The sequence below is a fragment of the Aspergillus bombycis genome, assembly GCF_001792695.1.
Source record: "Aspergillus bombycis strain NRRL26010 chromosome Unknown contig00032, whole genome shotgun sequence".
NCBI classification, from domain to species: Eukaryota; Fungi; Ascomycota; class Eurotiomycetes; order Eurotiales; family Aspergillaceae; genus Aspergillus; species Aspergillus bombycis.
The window spans coordinates 154,417-178,216 of NW_019170034.1; the positions used below are offsets into that span (position 1 = coordinate 154,417).

General features: G+C 48.8%; 8 protein-coding genes across 8 annotated transcripts; 3 read left to right on the forward strand and 5 right to left on the reverse strand.

Moving 5' to 3' along the window:
• Window positions 1–150: 150 nt before the first annotated feature.
• On the reverse strand, window positions 151–2,866 carry ABOM_004787 (uncharacterized protein; the record flags this gene model as incomplete). The annotated part of the gene is made up of 3 exons (XM_022531916.1): window positions 151–894; window positions 940–1,440; window positions 1,496–2,866. 3 exons carry the CDS (start codon window positions 2,864–2,866, stop codon window positions 151–153), a joined length of 2,616 nt encoding a protein of 871 aa, XP_022390111.1.
• A 957-nt stretch (window positions 2,867–3,823) lies between these two features.
• On the forward strand, window positions 3,824–5,100 carry ABOM_004788 (uncharacterized protein; the record flags this gene model as incomplete). The annotated part of the gene is made up of 2 exons (XM_022531917.1): window positions 3,824–3,934; window positions 3,991–5,100. The coding sequence occupies 2 exons, from the start codon at window positions 3,824–3,826 to the stop codon at window positions 5,098–5,100; spliced, it is 1,221 nt and encodes a 406-aa protein (XP_022390116.1).
• A 1,518-nt stretch (window positions 5,101–6,618) lies between these two features.
• ABOM_004789 (polyamine transporter) lies at window positions 6,619–8,345 on the reverse strand (the record flags this gene model as incomplete). The annotated part of the gene is made up of 3 exons (XM_022531918.1): window positions 6,619–7,362; window positions 7,439–8,131; window positions 8,199–8,345. 3 exons carry the CDS (start codon window positions 8,343–8,345, stop codon window positions 6,619–6,621), a joined length of 1,584 nt encoding a protein of 527 aa, XP_022390117.1.
• Window positions 8,346–9,114: 769 nt separating this feature from the next.
• Window positions 9,115–10,631, reverse strand: ABOM_004790 (uncharacterized protein; the record flags this gene model as incomplete). The annotated part of the gene is made up of 7 exons (XM_022531919.1): window positions 9,115–9,475; window positions 9,553–9,583; window positions 9,658–9,725; window positions 9,790–9,907; window positions 9,959–10,143; window positions 10,203–10,390; window positions 10,455–10,631. 7 exons carry the CDS (start codon window positions 10,629–10,631, stop codon window positions 9,115–9,117), a joined length of 1,128 nt encoding a protein of 375 aa, XP_022390057.1.
• A 987-nt stretch (window positions 10,632–11,618) lies between these two features.
• Window positions 11,619–12,961, forward strand: ABOM_004791 (putative salicylate hydroxylase; the record flags this gene model as incomplete). The annotated part of the gene is made up of 2 exons (XM_022531920.1): window positions 11,619–12,470; window positions 12,530–12,961. 2 exons carry the CDS (start codon window positions 11,619–11,621, stop codon window positions 12,959–12,961), a joined length of 1,284 nt encoding a protein of 427 aa, XP_022390056.1.
• Window positions 12,962–15,102: 2,141 nt separating this feature from the next.
• On the reverse strand, window positions 15,103–16,422 carry ABOM_004792 (uncharacterized protein; the record flags this gene model as incomplete). The annotated part of the gene is made up of 1 exon (XM_022531921.1): window positions 15,103–16,422. One exon carries the CDS (start codon window positions 16,420–16,422, stop codon window positions 15,103–15,105), a length of 1,320 nt encoding a protein of 439 aa, XP_022390055.1.
• A 2,564-nt stretch (window positions 16,423–18,986) lies between these two features.
• Window positions 18,987–20,818, reverse strand: ABOM_004793 (catalase; the record flags this gene model as incomplete). Its single annotated transcript, XM_022531922.1, has 7 exons — window positions 18,987–19,462; window positions 19,531–19,615; window positions 19,673–20,092; window positions 20,146–20,238; window positions 20,295–20,529; window positions 20,586–20,715; window positions 20,779–20,818. 7 exons carry the CDS (start codon window positions 20,816–20,818, stop codon window positions 18,987–18,989), a joined length of 1,479 nt encoding a protein of 492 aa, XP_022390054.1.
• Window positions 20,819–21,776: 958 nt separating this feature from the next.
• Window positions 21,777–23,677, forward strand: ABOM_004794 (GMC family oxidoreductase; the record flags this gene model as incomplete). Its single annotated transcript, XM_022531923.1, has 3 exons — window positions 21,777–23,316; window positions 23,372–23,535; window positions 23,600–23,677. 3 exons carry the CDS (start codon window positions 21,777–21,779, stop codon window positions 23,675–23,677), a joined length of 1,782 nt encoding a protein of 593 aa, XP_022390053.1.
• Between the last annotated feature and the right edge of the window lie 123 nt (window positions 23,678–23,800).

Consider the following 23,800-nt stretch of genomic DNA (forward strand, 5'->3'; position numbering starts at 1 on the left):
TGGGGATGTAATTTATATAAAGAAATATATATAATATCTATTTTCCCAAGCCCCTTTATATAATAGTCTTATATTTTAAAGAAATAGCGATACGGCATATTCCTAGGCGGTATATGGACTTCAGTGAGGAGAGCTGCTGTGGCGGAAAAATCATAACGAACTGTGTAGGTAAGCCGGGTGTGCCTTTCCTCGGATCTTCGAATAAAGTAGGTTCTTCAACCCGACAAAAATGGGAAGCTGCATCGCCACATATTCAGGAGCCGCAGAGAAGAGCCCAGCAGGCGCAAGAGACTGAGCTTCGGCCTTGTTTACAACGATATAGCACTGTCCGATCGTATCGTTGAGACCAATGAATGCTACCAGGTAATTTCTTTTGTGCGCTGCATGCAAGGTCGTATTTCTTCCCGGGTCGCGGCTTATGATCGCATTGGCTGGACGGTAATGGGCTGAACCCATGCCCATTCTGCGGATAGCGGACACATGCACCTTGGCGTAGAGCGGAAGATTTCGAGGCTTTGTAAGGGTTAATCTTCGACATACGGTAGCGGGATGTAAAGCGCGGGGGATCTTTCGATTGGTTTTGTGTGTGTGGCTCACGGTGCTGTGCAGGTGGCCTTGTATGGATGCAAGATGTAAAGAGGCCTTCAACTGATCGCTAGAGAAGATGGTCTCTGGACTAACTGTGAATGCATTGTACTGGTCACTTATGCTGCCACTGTCCATTATCTTGGTCAGATCTAATGGGCTGACCTGCGTATGCTCATCGCATCCAAACTGCGTCGTGAGCCTGAAAGACAGGCCGGCCTTCGAGGCCTCGCGGACCATCCAGACCAGCGGGATATGGCTGAGGCTCCAACTCTCATCGGGGTCTAGCGGTACAAGCCCCCCGATATCCTGTTGAAATTAGCAAAAGATTTTACAGGTAAGCAAAATACTTACCGCATGACTACCTGGGAACCAGACTTGCTTGATTCCTTTCATACGGAGTCCATCGCTGAGCTCCTCTTTCAGGAGAACTGGACGTAATGCAGCATGGTATTCATCTATTGAGACTGCATGGCAAATAGTGCTGGCTGATTTCGAAATCTCCGTGGCTGTCGACATTCGCTCCCCTTCTCCGTCAAGATGTTTGGATTTGACGACGACTGTATCGAATAAACCAAGAAACCGGATGCTTTTGATGGGCTTGCAGAGCTTTTCCCGGAAATCTTTCATTCTGAAATAACTCTCTCTTTCCTCCCACATCTTATCAGTATCGACCCTCAGCGCATAGTTATTCCACCGCTGGAAGATGTCCCAGGCGGCCTGAAAGCTCTCGTTGCCTTGAGGTAATATTCCAATATAATCGACCATCTTTGCGAGTGCTTGAGCTATATAAGCCCCATTAGAGAAGCCGAAGAGAAATATCTCATCCCCAACATTGTAGAAATCTACGAGCCACTGTTAGAAGTAGTATTAGTGCTTCGGTATCTTCTAGCTCCAGGAGATAGCTTACATTGTATCCATCACCCATACATGCTTTGAAGTCATCAAAGCGGCTAGAGTCGGCTCGCTGGTAGTAACAAAGCTGGGAACCGTTCGTGCCATAAAGCATGTTATGGATTTTTTCGATGTTGGATTGATGGTTCGCTCGATGCTTTTGACTCTCTCCATCGAAACATAGGATTAGCTTTTTCGGGGGCTCTCCTGATTGTGATAACTCCTTGCGGAGGCGAGATCCTGCGTAGTGATAGGGTCTATGCTCATGCAGCACGGAGCCCCCTCCCTCTCCAATGGATGTCTTCATCACATAGATCGTTTGAGCCTTGGCGTGACGCATTTTTGACAGCGGAATTTCCCTGTTGATTCTAGAGTTATGCCTCATATACTGGAACTGTCCGCCAGAGCTTGGAAGCAGATATATCCCCACAAGGGCTCTGTACTTTTCTGAGGTGTCCTGACACTCGAGGACTAGTATATCCTTTACCAGTAGGTTCTGGTATAGGGGTAAGTGCAGCCTTATACCCCGGTTGGTCACCGAGAACGGAGCAGAATCCTTCTTTGAAAAATAAAAAGGTACGATATCTCCAGAATGCTTGAAGTCAGCGGGCGATCGTGCAAGCAAGCCAGTTTCAGGTCGGTCTGTTGCTTCGCGTACTTCCCATGCGAAAAGTGACTGATCGGCTGACTCCTTCATAATCTCTTCCTGCAGTCTTATGAAAGCCTTCTCGCCCTCTCCATAGAGCAACGGCATGTTAACGTGGAATATCCCCATGAGGCAGTAGGCTATATCCTCCACACGTGTCGTCTTTCTCCCTGAAGCCCATGACATTCGCCTGGCAATGCTGAAATCGGACAATTGTGCCGAGCCTTTCAAAATCGACTCGTCTATCTTGGTGATCTCATGTATCAAGGTACACCAGGAGTCTCTCGACCCTATCTCACTCCAGTCATCTGCAAGAAAACGCACACCTGATGGAGCAATGAGTTCTTGAAGGGTCCAGCCTCGTTTGAAATATTCACTCTTCCTAACTTTGGTTGATAAATCAGATTGATCATTGTCCGAGGAAACATCGCGTAAGTAAGCATAACACTGTCCCGCCGATTCATACCATCTGAACATTGAGTTAATCGCTTCGGACAGCTCAGCGCTACTTTCTTTGTTGATACAGCAGGTGTCAATCCAGGCATACTCGAAGCCATCCTGGTTGGCTACTTTACACACGTTCTCCACTTTTCTATAGCCCTCCGTATCATGGTTCCGGCCGAGGAGTATATCTTGGAACGTAACTTCTTGCTTGCCCCATCGGTGCGAGAGGACCGCGTAAGGCGGGATTTCATCCGTGAATTCTTCGAGCTGTAAACTCCCTGTGTGAATTAGACGCATTGTCGGTGGCAGTGTAGAGTATATGCAAAGGAAGAGAGGTTGGGCTTCCTGTTTACGGCGGACATCTTGTCTAGTCTCTTTGGGGTATGGTTGCTTGGCCATGTGACGTGGCAGACATCAGCTGTAACCCCATTCTAGTTCTAGTATCTCTCTCCTCGGCTCTCTATGTTCAGAACGTCCGTAGAGGCTCAATTTTATTAACGATACTGAGCAATCTTGGGCCAAATGCACCAATTCTCAGATGAGATTTCATTAAATCAAGCGAGACCGCATGAAACAAAGGTTCCTCCGCAGCGGGCACATTCGCAAGTTGTGTTAGACAATCTCCGTTTCGTGGCAACGTCACTCATCTTAGTTCCCAGACACCCTTCTCCTTCTATTCGGTCTTGATAGTTAGTTCGGTCGATTATATCTACTTCTCACCTCCCTGACAGGGTGGTATCTCTATGTCAGAGCGGAACTGACGAACCAAGGAGGGGGCCTGGTATACCAGTACAAAAGTACAACTGTGATTTTCAGCCAGGTTACTATTTTAGTGTTTTCGATCATGTGACCTAAAGTGTCCTGCATCCTGTGAGCATTGAAAGCTCCGAGAGTGTCCTGCATTGCACATCTCTGCCTGCTCTAATAAAGTATTCCCAAAATGACAGCGAGTCTTCCTCTTTTCAGGGGAAACAGCATTTCCTTGGAAGATGCCTTGGAAGATGACGACAATATTCTCCATCGGTTAGATTATCCGCAGAAAAAGCAGGAATTTTGGTCGTATCTTCTCTCTTATAAGAATGATATCGAAGAAATAGTGTGCTTTCATCTTTGTGCAAAATACTGCCAAGTAGCTGATGAAACTCGTTGGTTATTCGGTAGCTACAATGTGTGCATTCCTGTCTATCCGAGCAGGTGGTCCTTGTTCGAATCCCCTTACCTTTTAAAATTGGAGAGGCATTTAATCCCGGAAATATGGATGAAAAGCTGCGGTGCGAAGTAGCTACCTATATTTGGATTCGTGAGAATTGTCCGACTGTCCCTATTCCGTCCCTCTATGGGTTCGCATTCCCTAATGGGCTGACTGTCTGTGAACTCAATCCAATATCTTTTGGAGCAAATTAACTAAGTTCGTATCCTAGTTCGCTGAGTTATCTTCTGTGTCCTTTCTTACTCGACTCCAGTGGCGTATAAAACGAACCATCAGCTTGTTGCTTGGGTTCCCTACCGCATGCCCCTATATCGGCCTCAGATGCTCGAATCCACTGAGAACCGGATACATGATTATAAGCCTCGTGAAGAATGGTCAGATGCTTTCCAATTCTTGGGCCACATATCTCCTTGAGGATAATTCACGCCGACAGACTCTTTTTCGCGATCTCGCAAACATTATAATTGCATTAAACCGTACCCGGTTGCCGCAAATCGGATCTCTGACTTTAAATGACGACGGAATTATTAGTGTATCGAACCGTCCCCTGACGCTTCGGCTCCAAACTTTTGAAAATGAAGGTATCCCTACGATCCCGAGAACCTCAACCTACCAGGCTGTGGAGCCCTATATCCTAGATCTTTTGCAGTGTCATGACAATCGCATTTACTACCAGCCCAATGCCATCCACAGTACAAATGACGGTCAGGAGCAATTTGCCGCTTTGACTATGATGCGCGGTCTTCTCCATCAGTTTGTGTCACGTCGATATCGCGACGGGCCATTCGTGCTCACACTTACTGATCTTCACCCAAGCAACATATTCGTTGACGAAGACTGGCATGTAACGTCCCTTATTGATCTAGAATGGGCATATTCATTCCCTGTCGAGCTCCAGACACCCCCATACTGGTTATCTGGTCGACCTATTGATGATATTGAACATGGAGAACATCTGCAGACTTTCGAGAAAATCATCAATGAATTCATAGATGTCTTTGAAGAACAGGAGAAAATTCTTCAAGGTCCGAATGCTGCCCAGGCTCAGATTATGAGACAATGCTGGGGTAGAGGAAGTTTCTGGTATTTTCAGGCTGCACATAGCCCAAAGGGGCTTCTTAGTGTCTTCAACGAGCATATCCAGCGCAGGTTTTGTGAGGAACATTGCACCCAACGAGTGTTTGATCGAACTGTCAGTCCATACTGGTGCGTCGGAGCCGAGGACTTTATTCAAAAGAAGGTGGAAGAAGACACAAAGTACAAAGATCGGTTGAGAAAAAGGTTTGGTAATGTTGGCCAACAATGCGATCCATGCATTTGAAGTGAACACTGCATTACAGAGAACTAAACAGCAACAGGACTATTTCATTCAGGATCGCATGCACGATGTAGACCGCTCTACTAAAACTATAATACTAATTTACAAAACATTCTACAATGAAGAAAACTATACTATTAAACTTCTATAATATGGATACTCAGATAAAGTATTATATTTCACGATGGAGAGAAGTCATGGGGGAGTAGGAACCAGGTAGCCTAAACCGGCAACAATGTCGGGAGATAAATTCTTCATCTCTATTCCCCTATTTCCCCCATATCCTATTCAATATCTGTCCATCCTTGATCCAAGTTTTGCCTGTATCTCTGGAGAAGGGTGAGACGTGTTGAAATTTACAATGAGTCATGAAGACGCCAAATTTCCGAAGAGTAACTCCATTTCAATATCCATCTTCTACCAACTCTGTGTCGAAGTGGCCCAACTCTATGCCAAGTTAGTGACACCGGTCAACAAGCCTGACAGTGAGGTAAACTATACTCCCGCGTACATCACAAACGTCGACTAGCCATCAATTACACTCCGTGCGCCTTACAAACAACGATACTGGTGGCCGTGTAGAATATAATCAAGCAAAGCGACAGCTACGGCTTCATCGCCTATGTAGAAATCCACAATCTCTTTCTCGGTCAACCCAATACATCATACATTCTAGAAAGTCAGGCGAGCAACGTGCAGCTTCCCACACGGGAAAGGTAAAAATCTTGTTTTCTCTGAAGTTGTCCTTATACAAAGATTGCGTTTGTGTATTTTACTTCTTTGTGCCTTTATGGGCAAGAAAGAAAGAAAGAAAGAAAGAAAGAAAGAAAGAGAAAGACCCGCCGGCGACTTCTGACAACAAGGAGTGACTTCCACCTTACTATTACATTTTTTCCCCTCTTGAAATCAGGCAAAGTAAAATGTGCTACAATTATTGTACTCAGGTTCTTGACCTGGTAATGCTTGTATAACTTCAAATACATAGAATTATAGTTCAATTCTATTTATAATGCATCAGATTATAGCACATTTGGTAAGTGATATAGGGTAATTGTATTCACGTGACCAAGACTGACTTGGATGCGAGATGCTAACTACTAGTTATTGGGTGACTGGCTGCTGGATGGCTGGATAATCGACATGTACTTCTGTCTTGGCTGCCGGCTGATCGACAATCAACAAAAGAAGATAGTTCAGCCTATCAGCGCATGCACGAGTCCAAATTCAGATATTGGGCTGTCAGCCTGTCTGGCGAACCTATGTTACTGCCTAGTAGGGGTCCAGGAGGGTCCCCACCCTGGGAGAGAAGCCCTTCTGTTCCCTCGTTCGAGTTGGCCCTTACAACGATTTAAGTCCCCATCTGGCTTCACCATATCAACTCACTTCCCCACTGTCTTCTTTCTCGGCCTCCAAAAAAAAAGCGATCATTTTCGGCGTCAATGCCACGGGTCCTCGTATTCTAGTTGTAGTATTATTATATAACCAACAGTAAGATTCTAATAAACGCACTACTACCACAGCTCACACACCACCTTCCTTCTTCGCACTGATATTCTCTCCATCCTCGGTAACATCCAGAGAGCTACCCAGTGTAGAAGTCCACTTGCGCACCAGATGACCCTTTAAGATAATTCCCGCCATGATAATATCGACAAAAACAATCAAGAACGCACCCATCCCCCACATCCAGCCCACGCCCACAGACGACTGCCACTGCGTGACGATGAACACGGACATCAGGCCAAACGAGACTCGATACGCGTTCAGCGACACCGAAGCCTCGACCGGGTTGTTCAGGAAGCATTCGATGATATAGTTGTAGCAGACCGGGAGGGCAAGCATCGCTCCGAACCAGATCAGGAACGAGCCCAGCGCCAACACCATGAAGTGGAGGTGGTATTCGAGGCCGGCGCCGTAGATCCCGAGTCCGATGGGGAGGAGGATGCTCGGCAGGATGGTGTTTGCCAGTCGGTACTCGGTGTGCCAGGTTCCGCCGCGGCGACGGGCGAGCCAGAGAGGGGTCTTGTCGTTGAAGAAGAAGCCGTAGACTTGAGCACAGATGATTCCCACCCAGGCTGTCATGGTGAAGAAAGCCATTTGCAAGGATGAGAACCCGTATCCGCCCGCTTCCTCTGGGGGTTCGAGGTAGGTTGCCAATGTGGAGGCTTGCATGATAGGGAGACCCAGGGCGATGAAGATGTAGGTCCCTGTCAGGAGCGTAATGGGAGTAAATGTGATCTGGAGGGGTGTGATTGCTTTGCGGACCTAGAGTTATTGTTAGTCACCCCCTGATTCTGGGCAGATAGAGCATCGTTGGATGCTATCGCGGCGGAAGGCTTACAAATTCCGGCCCCTTGCCCGATGGTTGGGTTTTAGTGCCCGGCAAGAAGGTGGCGATGCGATTGGCAAACCAGCCCTTGGGGAGGGGAGCACGCTTCGGCATGGAAGGGTCCCGGGGGAAAGTAGTGTCTTCAACAAAGAAGAACACAGCAAGTATGGCCGCACCAACAGGGCCGAGTGTCCACCAGAAGACATAGTTCCAGGGCTTGTGCTCTGCAATGAAACCGCCCAGCGTGCCACCGCCTACGACGGCAAAGATGATCAGAACCTCGAAGATAGCGAATGCCTTACCCCGCTGGTGCAGATAGAACATATCCATAATGTAACCGCTGCCCAGAATAGCAGGGATACCGCCAAACATGCCGCAGAAGAGTCGTGAGAGGGTGAAGGAGATGTAGTCATTGGCACCCGTCATCTCGGCAGCCCAAATCTGGCAGGCGAAAATAGCCACCAGACTCCAGAGCACCACTGAACTGCGACCGATGACAGCCACAAGAGGAATCACGAAGAAAGGACCTGCGACCCATCCTGCTAGACCCGCCGCAACCGAGTTTAGCAGGTCGGTTTGAGTCTTGTGATATGCTGGGATTTGGTAGATGAAGGTGAGCTGGTTGGAATTCGGCGACATCTGACCCGCAAACCCGGCCAGACAAATGCATGCGAATATGGTAATTTTCTTGTGCATGGGCCAGTTCTGGAAGACTGTTAGAGGGACGCATCGCGATATGGTATGCCAGTGTCTCAAGGTTCAGTTCACATACCAAGGGGTCTTCCGGGTCATCGCTTGGTTGAGGAATGAGGACGATGCCATTGTCGTTCTTCTTGGAATATTCGGAAGACTGATCGCTTCCACTTGCGACCCTCATTTCCGGTGAGGGATACTTGTCCTCCTGCTCCATGGCAGACATGGTAAACGTGCAACCAGTTGCAGAGAGCTTACCAGACGTTGACAGGGGAGAGGGAAAAAAGCAAAAAGCAAAAAGGTTAATCTATCCGAAGGATTTCTTCTTCATGAGCTGCAGGGCATGTGATTTATACTCGCGCTGTTGATTTGCAGATTTTATTATTCATTAGAACCCTACGTACAGGGGTTATTTCCATGCGAAATTACATTCGAGCCAGGCGAAGAGTGACCCCTGCATGGTAGATGTAACCTCGGCCATAGGTTCACGACGACAGGGGTCCGCGGCAACGATTCATTAATCGCTCGTCTCAGGTAGAAATCTCTACACGAGCGACTTTCCTGGGCTGCACAGGAGACCCCATCATGGATGCTTACTTGCGGACGGGGTGACATTCCGCGGATGCTAAGGAGCGACGGTTCGCCGTTAGGGTTTGTTAGTGCACGAGATGGCTCGGAGCTAAGACCGGTTAGCAACGCTTATTACTGATCAGGCGGATCACACGACCGCCCCCATTGGACCGCCAATATACTTCCGATGGAGCACTGTTACTGCTAAGTACTAGGACTACTACTGGTATAGTAGTACTACCTGATGCTCCACCCTCAAAATGCCAAGAACCCTTCGATATGAAATGTCACTAGGCTACGGCGTAAATTTTCCTGTCCATTTTACTCCGAGTACATCTCGATCCCGTTGTCCCGAGTGGAGCGCCTAGGATTGGTTCGTGGTCATGTTTCAATTTCAGATCGTATCGTAAATCTATAGGGGTGTTCTAGATGTATCTCCTTTCGGCACTCTCCTCCGAAGTTGGTCTCCTATCTATGTCGCTCTCCAGGGTATGCCCGATCGTGGTGACCACCTCAATGGAGGTGGTTTTCATGATACCCCGGTCATCAAGACGAATCTGAGACTCGCTGTCCCCGCCATAGTCATCTCTCTCGTCTGGCTCGTTTCGGGTATCAAATATAGTATTTCCCCAGTCGACTCGCGAGTTTCGCCCGGTGCGCGTGTTCCGGAGTGGTAGAGAATGCGATTTGTCGCGAGAATAATAGTTCGTAGTCACGGAGTTATGGCCGAGGAGCGGTCGGACAGACGGGGCAGCGGCAGCAATAATACCGAATGTCGCTTCCAGTCTGTGACGGAGACCAGTCAGCATCGCTTTTCTTCTTTTCCAAGCTGATGGAGTATTGGTCAGTCCGTGACAACTTACACTGCCCACATGAATAGATCAACCAGGTCCCCTAGATAATAACACTATCAATGATCGGCTCAATCATAGAAGAATGACACGGGGCGCAAAAAGAACTACACTCACAAGTCGGATCTTCCGTTTTCATTAAACTAGGAACGAGGGCAGTGCGAGCAATTGCGAATCCGCCGCTCCTGGTGATCCCACCCTTCAATCAGCAATCCTTTTCCAAATGTTTTGTGCCCATCATATACTCACGCGAACCCCAGGGCCATAATCCCGCATATGCCCAGCTTCACTCTCTTCGGGAGTTTGATGTTCCATAGGAAAACAATTGGCAGAATGGATAAAGCAAAGTCTGTGGATGCAGCAATGGCTACGTAGATTGTGTCAGGCTATACCGTCATCAAATGAGCGGGTGTCGTACCTCCTTGGGCGATCCCAATCGCATCGATAGCGTTGGCCGACCAACAATGTCCATCCACTGTCTTATCCCAGTTCAGCTCCACGGGGGTACATTGAGGGAAGATAACGGCGGCGTCGAGTACACTGGTAATGGTATTGAAGGCGATAAAGCACCAGAAGAAAGCCCTCCATTTCTTGCTTGTGAGGCTGGACACAACTATTAGCCGCAGCGTGACGGTGGGCAAGACCCCAGGATGGGTACTTACAACAGCCTCTTGAGAAAGAGGCTAATGGAAATCTTGAGGAAGACTGTTGTGAAAATTAATAGAAACTCGCATATCCGCAAAAGCTTCATGCTGTAAGTCGCATGGTCATGGCCGACGTATTTGACGTGTCGTCCAAACCCATACGAGGTTGCTCCCAGAACCAGTCCCAGAACAACCAGTTGCGTCAACTGAAGTGATATCGGGTTAGCCAAGGATACAGAGTGTGCACATCTGCGTAGACTCGAGATTCACCATCGCAAAGACATTGAACCAGTCATCCCAGGACAACATTCGAATCATGTACCGGCGCACATATAGCCGTAATAATGTGAGGATTAGAGCAATGACGGTCGTGGCAATGGTCGGTACAGTGACCATCGACGCTCTAGAGACATCGCCATCATCCGATGGTACTGTTGATCTCTCCATGAGGTATGATGGCCCTGTGGTGACAATCACAGGGGAATGGGGACGCTTATCGAGCGACGACGGCCATGGTCTTTGTTTTTTTTTTTGGTTTTTGGTTTTTAGTTTTTATTTTTTTTTTTGCCAAGGCAGAGAATCACAAACAAGAACGTAAAAGAAGAAGAAATAATAAGCAAGTCTCGCAGGGGGGCAAGGATTCGTATCAATACAGGGATACCTGGTTGAAGAACCACTCAATCCCGTAAGAAGCTTTGCCGAGGCCTCCCCCCGACTAGTACACGTGTCTTGCCCTTGCATTCCAGCGGGAATACTAGTTGGTCCGAAGAATGTAAGCCGACACTGACTTTAATTTGTCATTAATTCCATCCCGCGTAGGATCAGGCACACACACACAGACAGGGAGATCCGAAATTCAGCTGAATGGGTTCCCGGAGCAAAACGTTGGATCTCGAGTCCGTCCTTTTGTCTCGACCCCACACGGCCCGGGACGCCGTCGAACTTTGACCTCCACTCGATCCCTGTCATGGCGCTTCGACCGATACGACGCACTTATTTTAGACATGCGAATCGCCGTGCCCCTCGTGGAGTTTCTCTGCCACATCCCTGCTCGAATTAATAACGGACATATTAAGCCGGGACCAACCACCTGCCTGTCGGATCATTCGGAGATCTCCGCTTTTATATTGGACACGCAAGGCTGGCTGGGGCGTAATTTTGATTGGAATTACTAAGGTAAATGATCGCTACGACCCAAGGCCCAAATCATGCCACGTCTTGGCTCTACTTTTAATGAGTTGTTATTGTAACTGACCCACGCTCCACATGCAGGAGCACCCTGATCTCGACGCACATTCCCTGTGTAAGTAGTCTCAGAAAAGCTTAACGATCATTACCTGAACTGGATTGCGAAAAAAGGAAGAAAAGAAAAGAAGAAGAAGAAAAAAAAAAAAAAAGGTAAAAGGTCTTGGACTATTTCACTCCAAGTCAAATATGGGCAGCATGGAATCATCCAAGGATTTCACCGTCACTATCGTTGGCGGTGGGATCGGCGGCCTCGTACTGGCCGTCGGTCTCCTGCGACGCAAAGTGCCCGTCCAGATCTATGAGGCGGCGCCCGCCTTCGCTGAGATCGGACTTGGCCTGTCGATTGGCCCTGCCGCGCACCGTACTATGCCCCTCATTGACCCTCAAATTCGAGAAATCTATGACTCGCTCGTCACAACTCACGCAGATAGCCCTGGCTACGAGCAGTTCCGCCAAACATGGTTTGAGATTGTATGGGCCAGCGGTGACCGAGAGGGTGACACGCTGATGAACCTGAAGGCGCTTCCGTCGGGGCAGACAACCTTGCGCCGAGCGGACTTTCTCGATGCGCTGGTGGATCTGATTCCTCCCGAGATTGTGCAATTTGGGAAGCGACTTGAGAGTCTCGAAGAAACAGCTGAGGGGGTATCCTTACGATTTGAGGATGGCACGACGGCCACCGCGGATGTTGTTGTTGGGTGTGATGGCATTAAATCCAAGGTAAAGGAGTCGATGCTGCCGGAAGAGTCAAAGGAAAAACAGCCCCAGTACAGTGGAATGTACGGGTATCGTGCTGTACTGGATATGGATGAGATGGTGGAGGCTGTCGGCGAGCAACGTGCGAGGGTGTCCACCATGTATGTCGGAAACGGGGCATACGGGATCTCATATCCGATCATGCGGGCCAAGAAAGTGAATGTCGGCCTTTATATCTTGAGTGAGAAATGGGATTGTGACACCTGGGTTCGACCTGCCGAGAGGGAGGAGATGCGAAAGGATGCCAAGAATATGGGCAGATATGTGAATGCCCTTATTGAGGTATGGAGTCAGACCCTCATCCATTCTGACTGAGACACCAGCTGACTTGGCTCACCTAGCGCATGCCCGATCCCTCTCAATGGGCGATTTTCGAGCATCCTCATATCTCCACGTACTCTCGGTCCAAGGTTGCCATCCTTGGAGACGCCGCACATGCCTCTACACCGCATCAGGGTGCTGGTGCCGGACAGGCTATTGAAGATGCCCATGTGATTGCTGAGCTCCTCGGGGATGCGCGTGTTACTAAGCCGGAGGATGCTGTAGCTGCGTTCAAGGCATATGATGAGGTTCGACGACCGCGAAGCCAGAGGGTCGTCACTAGTAGTAAGGAAAATGCGTACCTCCTCTGCTTATGCTTGAACGGTGTGGGTGATGATGAAGAGAAACTCAAGGAGACGTGGAACCAGCGCCTCCGCTGGCTGTGGGATCTGGATATCCAGGAACAGGCGGAGGAAGCCAGGAAGAAAATGATCGAGCACATGCGAGCATGAAAGAATTTCTATTACGCGCCAGCCATCTAGGTAAGTAAATAAGGCATATCGGGATTTTTACGAAAGATTCCTGCCAATCAATAGTCAACGAATGTTAGCATTTTGTTTCCCAACGAACGACTAAAAGTAAATCAAAAGCGGCTGGATCGACATACTCATACCCTGTGGAGCTCCATTGCCCGAAGTACTACTAGTAGTTGGGTAAGTAGGCGACAATGCCAGTGAATGTGGGCTCTTCAGTAGAAGCCCTGGAACCTAAGAACGGTCGACATGCTTCATGGCGTTCCTTTGCCTCCAGATTCAGTGTGGAACCATACTCATGCGTGCATTTTCAACATCGTTTCTAAGAGGCACGATGTGGGTACAGCTCAACCCGTTTCTTCGGGATTTAGGAAAGAACGGAGTGACCTGTCTAATATTGGGCCCATGCGTCTCCCCACTGCAACTAATGTAGCTCACAAGGGTAGGGGTGTATGCATGCCGATACTCTATCGGATCTCAGATACCGCGGGGCCATCTACTAGTAGTGGTAGATCCATGTTTAGTTGACCCATAGTATGAACCCTACCCTTGTCCATCTAGGCCAGGGTGGTTCTCCAGATTTCCTTAAGTCAGGGGCCGTCATGAGTCATGGCACACATTCATGCAAGGTGAAGGGGCGTGAGTAGTCCAAATCAAGAGAACTTCTCCACGGATCCATGGTTGTAGGATTCACCGCCATATATGTGCGCTTGTTATGATCAACTCATTCGAACATGTTTTCATCCTTGCTGGTCAGATCGTCGGATCTTCCATCTGGGTAGGAAAAAAAAATAAAAAAAATAAATAAAATAGAAAAATAAAAAAGAGCGAAACGAAAAAGAAAAAGGTGGAAACGGCAGTGCTGGACCCGGGACACGGTGGCTATCTCCACTGATCTTCACGCACAGATAGCCTGTGCATCCGTCGCCAAAGATTTTGTGTTGTGAACATTTCCCAGATAGCAGCAACAGAAAAATATGTACAGGACGTGTTAAAAATCTCCCTCTCTAGGTTCGGTTTCGAGGTAAGAGAGATGAGGTACACCGTAAGGCGAATCTGGGCCAGGTCATCTTTCCGTTGCTTCAAATCCGACCAATTCTATACCGAGTATGTTGGATGCCCCCCTGTCCCTCAGTGAGGTGGTTGATGGCTGTTACCGAATGTCCGGTAGGAGACTCTTCATAAGCTCTATAATATCTAGAAATCAAAGGTCTAGTACATTCAATTTTGTCCCACAGAGCATTCCTTTTCATATGCACTGAGTGTATTGAAATCTCCAATACATAACACAAATGTCTTGCCTAGCCACAATATTACCATTCTTCGCCATTGTGGTCCATGGTCTATCAGGAAAGCAATAGTAGTCGCAGCTCACCACATGTAGCACTCTTTTCTTATGTGAATTGGCTTTGATTACTGTTGCTTCACGGCTCTTCTAGAAAGCACATATTCTATCTATTTACACACCTCTGTACCTTTTATACAAAACTTGACCGAGCCAGTTAATAAAACCCATAATAAACATACGGAGGCACCAGTAAGTGTAGCTCTCACTCTCCCCCGATCTCTCATAGCCAAATACAAGGCCCTCGAGCTCCAGGGCAATAAACATCGACACCATAGAAACCACAAATTCCTCATTGGCTCTCCGCGTCCAAATTTTACGGGAAGTATGAGGGTGATCTGGCTGCTCACTCTTCATGTTGCTTAGATGGAATGATGCAACACCCGGAACTGTACTATTAGATTGCGGGATGTTAATTCACCGAATATTGACTTCCATTAGGAGATCAGGGCGTAACTTGCAGTATTGAACGTGGTTTCAGCGGTGGATGAAGTACAGACGAGTAGATTGAAGCGCCAGGGTTCTAAGAGATTGGTACGGTCTAGGAGTAGGGTTAGAGGTTATGGGCAAGTGGGTTGCGGTCGGGATATAGGCTTAGTCTACCCGTCCTTTAGTTGAGGTCAATCATTACTACATCCTTCGCCCCCCCCCCCCCCACACGTGCACGAGGTACCCCCTATATGGAGCCCGATTACGATCATTGCACATGGAAATCTATGTTTCTAGACTTTTAGATAGTCTTATGGTAATTCTGTCTTTCGGACCATAACCACCCCTACCGTGTAAATACTTGTGTCTTCACCCTAAAGTCGATACCAGCAGTCTTGTACTCATGTCTTAAAGAGTTTTGTAGGCTCTCATCTACTTCCATCACGTGAAGTGTAATTCGTTCAAGCCGAGGAAAAGAAGTCCGGTATTGCACCAACTGTGAAAGGCCCAGCAGCAGATCAGGATAATGATCCTCCTCAATTTCCAGAACTTCCAGATTTCTAAGTGAGGAGGGAAGTATATCAACGAGCGGCCTTTTCATCTCATGAGTTGAATCGGAAGTGGACGGCTGCACGAGGTGGACATATCGCATCCGCAGGTCTTCGAGGACAGCAAATTCCTTGAGAGAGCCAAACGGCCCAGCATCATCTGCAATATTGCTTGTGCACTGATCCTGAGACCAGTGATCGGCTTCTAGGCGAAGCGTTTTGAGCGTCCCGGTGAACGGAAGAAGAGCACTTCGGAATTCCGGAGCTTGGAACATGTCCCCATCTGGGAAGTCCGGGTCGTCTCGGTGATACCCAAGCACAAGGGCAATGTGCTCAAGTTCTGTGCTCGATGCGAGCCAGTCGAGCATACCGCAGCACCAAAATGCCATTGAAACTGTAAACTCTCGAACCGGACGTGAAGAATGGTTGATATTAAGAGACATGTTGTCGGGATCATCCGGGGACGACTCGCCAATGGGGCCACCATGGATCTTTCGAACCGCGGGAAAATAGAAAAAGGGCGTGAGAAAATCCGAGGGCATCCATGAATTATCGCCATATTGAGAAAAGAATAAAATTTCTCGTAAATGTGGTAATGGAAGGGTCTGGTGAAAGGGTCGTTGGCGCCGTGCGGCCTTGCGCAAGATGTCTGACATCAAGTCAGAGCTCTCGTGGCCGAACTCGATCGTCTCTAGATGTGTCAAGCGTACGAGAAGTAAGCCCAGCCAAGCCTCTTCGCATGGGACAAGCAGATGCTCTCTCCATTTAGACCTAAATTCTTCTTCCTCTGGTTCGAATATCTCATCCAATGCATGGTGGATAAACTTGACAGCCTCGTCTTCGTCCAATCCGTCACGGGGGTCATTTTCACAATGCGTCCAAAAAAGCTTCAAATGGCGCACTTGGCTAGCCAGCTCAGGGTGTTTCCAGAGGCGTATAATCAAACGAAGGAGACGAATAGACCAGCGAGGCGAGATATAAGAATAAAGTAAAGGTTGAAACACTGTATGCAATCGCCGAGAGCACAAGGTCAGGGAACGTAGTGTGCTCATAGGGCACCATCTTTCCTGAGTGTACTCTCCGATGGATATTAGCAATTCGTTCGGTAGATGCTCCATATTGTATGGCTTCTTCTTATCATTATCTTCTCCTGGTGTGCGTAGTACTTAAATATAAGCTAGGACTGGAGAAAACCCCCTTGCGTCCTTCTAGGCTACAGCCGCCGGGAGCGTTAGCCATCAGCTACTAGTAGAGCACCTTGTAGTTCAACGGAACATTTTGCCTACCCAAATATGCCAGGCAAACACCTAGCATTCTAGTAAATCACCCTTATGAAATGTCCTAAATTTGTCAACTCTCTCCATTCTACGATATTGCTTCGCATTCTGCCCAGTGATAAGTCAAGTATTCCTGTAGTTATCCCCACCGAGGACTGGGCATGATTGGATAAATGTGGCTTTCCATCACACTCAGCCTCAGATCGATCGATGCCATTTGACCTGTGAAGTCCAGCCTCCTTGACATCCTCCTCGCTGCTGGAGCAATCACCGTCTTCTTCCATTCGATTTACATAGTCTCCAATGCCACCCATGACTCATCTATCGCATGACGATTACACAATCAGATGAATCTGCGCCTTGCCGCTAGAGAATGGCAGCCGCAAAGGTCATGATGGACGAGATCCATGAAGACTTACCGGTGCCACCGAATGACCACAATACCTATATCCTAGGAAGGATAAGAGATCATAATGTTGTGATTGCCTGCTTGCCAACTACCGGATAGGGTATCGCATCTGCTGCTACAGTAGCAATGCAGTTGTTGTCTAGTTTCCACTCTATTCGCTTTGGCCTGATGGTTGGCATTGGGGGTGAGGTACCAAACGAAAATGCAGATATTCGCCTCGGTGATATTGTGGTCGGCAGCCCTAGAGGGACGCATGGAGGAGTGTTGCACTATAACCGCGGCAAAGCAATGAGTAGTGGTTATTTCCAGCGGACAGGAATATCGTGATTCACCGTATCTAGGTGGATGGAAACGGTATTCGCCGGATGCAATCAGGGTTTCAATCCCGATCGAATATCCTCTTCTGTCCAACTAGTGGTAAGGATGTGGAGCACTGAATACCCGGAACTTGCGAGGTTATCCATCGACAAGAGGAAATCTGTTCTTGTTTTGCATTCCTCTGGGGCGTCTATGCATTCTTTAACGGGTGGGGTGAAACTGTTGTTTACTGCTAGATGATGCAAAGGGTGTATGCGTAGGGGCTTGAATCTTGATTAGTAAAGTCAGTCGACATAACTAACTAACTACTGCAAGATTACAGATAGTCAAAAGCGCAAATTTCCCATGCAGAAGCGACCATCACTAACTCCCGAGCAATGATTTGCGGTTGAAATGCCAGGGGATCAATCTCTGTCTACCAACCGACACAGCCACATTTCTAATTGGAGAGACGAACCGTCCCCGCACGGCCAGCCGTGGTCGGAAGACCTACCGAGGGGGAAGCGGTGAAATCTGACGACTCGGTGGGCCGAATGGGTCCCGAGAATCCTATTCGGTGCTAGCCTGCATGGACCATCCGAATGCGTGCAAGAGATCCTTGAGGTTGAACTCCGTAGATAAGCCGGCAAAATAAGCATTCCGAGTGTCTTCCGAGTCGAAAAAAGTGCATAATCGCTGTACTATCATAGGCTACATTCCCTGATCACTATACGGATTGGATTGCTTCAATTGGAGTTGATATCTGAACCTGAAGCTCAACATTGCTTGCCCCGGGACAAAAAATTGCCTCGCTCCTAGTTAGTACCAAGAGCTACTCCCCGGGAGAAAAAAAAAAGTACTGTGTACGGAGTTCATTCAGAATCAGTAGTAGTACTGTTCCAAGCCTTCAAGACATAAGTTCCTGCATAGGTTCGTCGCCAACAGAAAACCCGAGCCGAGAAAAATTTCTGCATTACACTAGTCTAATCTGAGAAAATATATATACCCATATCCAACTGATGCCGAATATCGCCAGATTGTGAAAGCCCTCACGAGGGGTACCGTGAGGGGTACAATTGACATCTCCAACCTGCTTACCGTCCAGCTACACTCTATTAGGCAAGTTTTGTTTCTTTTATCGCAACTTTTTCATCGCGTATCCACTGTTGATACACGGGAAGTTGTTTGGTGGTGGGCCGCGGTATCACGTAATTTCTACCGGACTTCGTGGGTGTGCACGGGCCACTTGGTTGGGAGAGTTAGAAGTCGGGAGTTAATAACTGTACTCATGTTCATGTTGTTCATGTACTGATTTGCTGGGAGCATTGACAGGGGTTTGAGTACTAGCTGTTGATGTTTGTGTCTCGGTGAGTGCAAAACTGTTGGGCTGGGAGAAGTGTATGTTTCAATTAGTATTAACTACGATACTATCCAGAAAGATGATATCGACTTCCACGTACTGTAGACGGACAAACCTCAAACATATAGGTATCAAGTGAATCAAGAAAGCTCGGAACTTAGTGATATTAAAATTGAATTGAATCTATAAGAAAATCTAATAACCCAACCGATATACATATGTACATATAGCCGACGTGATAGGCGTCAAAATCATGAAACGGAGCACCCACACAGTATTCACCTGCATCCAGCCTCATACTGTGGCCTGGGCCTTGACTATAAGGATGATAAAACCCACTTACAATCTGGCAGATCCACTCAGCTTAGCGGAGATCAATCTGCCAATCTCCGGATCAACCTTGTTAAACAGGTCGATGACAGCGGCCCTCAACTCTGCGGGGAGGGCCACGAGAGTCTCCGAGATGTTTGACACGCACAGTCTCCGTTCGGCATCGTCAAAGACGTTTCTCCACAGAGCTCTCGGCTGCACGAAATCGGCGTCGGTCACAGGGATATTGTTCAATCCTAGAACAGCTCCTTTAAGGAACTCTCCATGACGCACGTCTTGTGTGGACTGCTGGCTCTGGACTGCAGGCTTAGACGTATTGGGGGTCCAGTTCGGGTCTGCGCCGTAGTTGCTGGTGTGGGTCAGACCGTCACGCTCAAAGGGAGCATATACAGGTGCCACGGGTCGGTTTGGTGGCAGGTGTGTGTAGTTGGCTCCGAGACGGTAGCGTTGGGCGTCAGGGTAGGCGAACATGCGAGCTTGGAGCACTATTAAAGGATTGATCAGCACTAGGTTCGAAATGTGTTTAGCGTAATAAAGAGGGGGGATCACATACTGGGATCCGGCGTGAAGGTGATACCAGGAACCATGTTGGATGGAGAGAATGCTGCCTGCTCGATTTCGGCGAAGTAGTTGCCAGGCTAGATATGTGTATTAGTATGAAATGCACCTCAGCTCGGGGTCGAAGAAGCCCTTACGTTTCTATTCAGTGTCATCTTGCCAACCGGGATGAGGGGGAAGTCCTTGTGTGGCCAGACCTTGGTGATGTCAAAGGTCATCAGGCCGGCCTTCTCGGCCTCCTCAGGCTTCATAACCTGGATATAGAGACCCCAGACTGGGTAGTTCTTACGCGCGATCGAATCGAACAATTCCGTGGTATGGTAGTCGGCATTGGCACCAGCAAGGCGGGTAGCTTCATCTTCGGAAAGATTGTCGACGCCTTGCTCGGGGCGGAAGTGGAACTTGCAGTAATTGAAGGATCCATCGGCAGCGACAAGCTTGAAGGTGTGGAGACCGAAACCAGTGATGCGACGGACGGACGAAGGAAGACCACGGGAGCCGAAGAGATGAAGAAGACCGTGAACACTCTCAGGGCTGTTGACATGGAAGTCCCAGAACTTGTATTGATGTGAGCAATTGCGGAGACCCAAGGAGCAGATGTTGCCCTTACCATTGAGGGATCATGTGCGTTTGTTTGAGGGTTCTTCTTGTGGGAGCGGTTGACCGCTGGGAACTTGACAGGGTCCCGGACCCAGAAAACGGGCTGTTATGGTTAGTATGACTGCTGCAATTGCCTCATGTGTATGTGGTGATTCATACTGTGTGATTGCCAACAATATCGTGGTTACCCTCCTCAGTGAAGAACTTCACACCGAAGCCACGAACATCGCGAACCGTATCGGCACTGCCCTTCTCACCACCAGTAGTACTGATTCTGCAAAGAACCGGTGTCTTCTTGCCAACTCCGTTGAGGAACTTGGCGCTGGTGAGATGAGAGATATCATGGGTAACTTCGAACTCTCCCCAAGCACCAGCTGCTTTGGCATGGACAACTCTAAAACAGAGTAAGCACACCAAGTAAGCCACCAGTGGTCATTTGTCCGAAGTTACCTTTCTGGGATCCGCTCACGGTTGAAATGAGCCAGAGTCTCGAGCAGCGTCGTGTCAGCAAGAGTGACCAAGCTACCACCACCGAAAGTTGGGAGAGTCGTGGAGACCGAGGGGTCCGAAATAGGTTGCCCTACAAGTACAGTAGTCAGCCAAGGTGATTTTATTATGCCTTATCAATGGGATCAATGCTTACCCTCAGCCAAAGTGTACTGATGTGGTGTCTTCTTGATCATATTGATGTGGATTGTATGAATGGAGAATGAGAAGATGTCTGACGCAATTGCTCTTAATGTTATTTCTGGAGTACAATTTGAGGAATCTGGGGTTTATACCGATCTAGGCCCATCGCCCCTATATATATTTTTCCCTTAGATGTGGACCGACACAATTTGACATCCATATGCCCCATGGAAGGTCTCCGGCCTATTCTCGGAGGTGGATACTCGGGCCGGTGCTGACGCCTCATTGGGAATGTTCGGGGTTCCTTCTCGCTATGAGGTGTAATCTGAGAATTATCAGTGGCACGCAAGTATGTGGATACGAGAAATTTGAAGCTATAGTGGAGCAGCGAAAACCCTCAGCATTTTTGGTTTTCGTGATGGCTTCCCCTCATGAGGGGAAGCCCATAATGCCGCGTGAGGGGAAGGTCAATATCACGTGCAAGACGAGGGATGAGCGCCACAGGTGGCTTCTCTGAGCTGTTCTGAGTATGACTATCGGCACTAAAAGTCCCGTGTTCCTGCTACTATGTCCCCTTTGGGAAGTAGTATCTTGGGTCCGATCGATCGCCGAACCATCTCCACCGCCGGAGTTTCTACGGTCGTTCTTGCTCAGTCTTAGCTCAGCCTTAGCTCGACCTGACACTCTCGAATGCATCATCTTCCATGAGCTATTTTTGAAAATCTTTCCAATCCACCACGGAAAGTCGGCACCCCCCTCATTAATGACGATGTGTTTGAAAGTCTGGAGCATCAATCTTATGGAGCATGTCAGTATAAAAGAACCATGGATTCCAGCACCAAAGACATCTTTTTATCATCATCATCATCATCATCATCACAACAATCACAGCTACTACAATAACAAAAACAGCAACAAAAACAATCACAAAAACAACAACAATCTTCTTCCAAATCTTTCAATCCAATCTTCAATAGAATCATCATTTCTATTCCTTCAACCACCATCACCATGAGTGCCCAAGTCAACAACAACAAGTACGACTTCATCGTCGTCGGAGGTGGCACCGCTGGCAATGCCATTGCTGGTCGCCTTTCCGAGAACCCCAGCGTTCGCGTTCTCGTTGTCGAAGCTGGTATCGCCAACTCCGGCCAGATCGAGGACATCACCACCCCTTCCAAGGCCTTCAGCCTCCGTGGCAGCCAGTATGATTGGGCTTACAAGACTACCATGATCAAGCGCGATGACTACGAGCGTGTTGAAAAGCCCAACACTCGTGGTAAGGCTCTTGGTGGTAGTTCTTGTGCCAACTACTTCACCTGGATCCCCGGATCTAAGGCCACTTTTGATGACTGGTATGAGTTCGGTGGCAGTGACTGGACCTGGGACAACTGTGTGGATTACCTCCGCAAGTGTGCTACCTACCACGATGACGAGGGACTCTACCCCACCGATCTGAACAAGATCGGTACCGGTGGACCTGTCCAGATCTCCCACGCCGAGCTTGTTCCTGAGCTCGAGACCTTCCGTAACGCCCTCACCACTGCCTGGACCTCCAAGGGCGAGCCGCTTTCCGAGGACATTTACTCCGGTGAAATGCACGGTCTGACCCACTGTGTGGATACGATCTACAATGGCCAGCGCCAAGGTAGCTGGCTGTACCTCGAGAACAAGCCGAACGTCACCATCCTGTCTCAGGTCCACTCCAAGCGCCTGATCATCGACCGCACCACTCAAACCTGTACTGGTGTGACTGTTGTCGACCCCACCAATGGTGCTGAGCTCAATCTCTATGCTACCCGCGAAGTGATTGTCTCCCAGGGTGTGTTCGAGACCCCCAAGCTCCTGCTTCTGAGTGGTATCGGTCCTGCTGCTGAGCTGAACAAGCACGGCATCGATGTGGTTGTTGACTCTCCCCATGTTGGTAAGAACCTTCTCGACCACCCTATCGTGCCCTTCGTCCTGCGCCTCAAGGACGGCGTTGCCCTTGATGACCACATTCACCGTGCTGGTCCGGCCAACGAGGCTGCTGTTGCTGCCTACCGCCGCGACAAGACTGGTCCGGCCGCTTCTGGTTTCCTGGAGCTGGTTGGCTTCCCTCGTATCGATGAGCGCCTGAACCGCTACCCTGCCTACCGCGAGGCTAAGGCTGCCAACGGTGGCCTTGACCCCTTCGGTCCCGCTGGCCAGCCCCACTTCGAACTCGACTTCGTTGGACTCTTCAGCTCTGCATTCCAGTGGCATTACCCTGTGCCCCCCTCTGGCAGCTACATGACCGTCATTGTCGATCTCCTTCGCCCCGTGTCTGAGGGTGGTGAGGTTACCCTGAACAGCACCGACGCTCTTCAGCAGCCCAACATCAACCTTAACTTCTTCGCCAGCGACCTCGACGTCCTGGCCATGCGTGAGGGTGTCAGGTGGACTTACGATGTCCTCACCAAGGGCGAGGGCTTCAAGGATCTCGTCCTCGAGGAGTACCCCTGGAACATGCCCCTCGACTCCGACGAGGCCATGAACAAGGCTGTCTTGGACCGCAGTCAGACTGGATTCCGTAAGTATTCACTTTTCCGGCATAATTTGAGATGCAATAACTAACACCGTTCTAGACCCTTGTGGTACCGCCCGTCTGGGTAAGAACGTCCAACAGGGTGTCGTTGACAGCAAGTTGCGGGTCCATGGCATTAAGAACCTCCGCGTTGCCGATGCCTCGATCATGCCTGTCATCCCTGACTGCCGTATCCAGAACTCGGTCTACATGATCGGTGAAAAGGTGAGAACATGGAGTCCCTTCAAGTTTCTGAAGTACAGTATAACTAATATCGATCGTTTCACAGGGTGCCGATATCATCAAGGCTCAGTACAGGGAATTGTATGAGCAGAAGAACATTCCCTACTTCTCCAGCAAGCTGTAAGAGTCTCTCCGTGAGACTTGAATGCTGAGAAGCGGACTTACCGCGCTACATTCTTATAACCAGATTGACGGTGTTTATTGCTTTGCTTTTTAGAATTAGACTCTAGCTCTCTAATGTCCTATT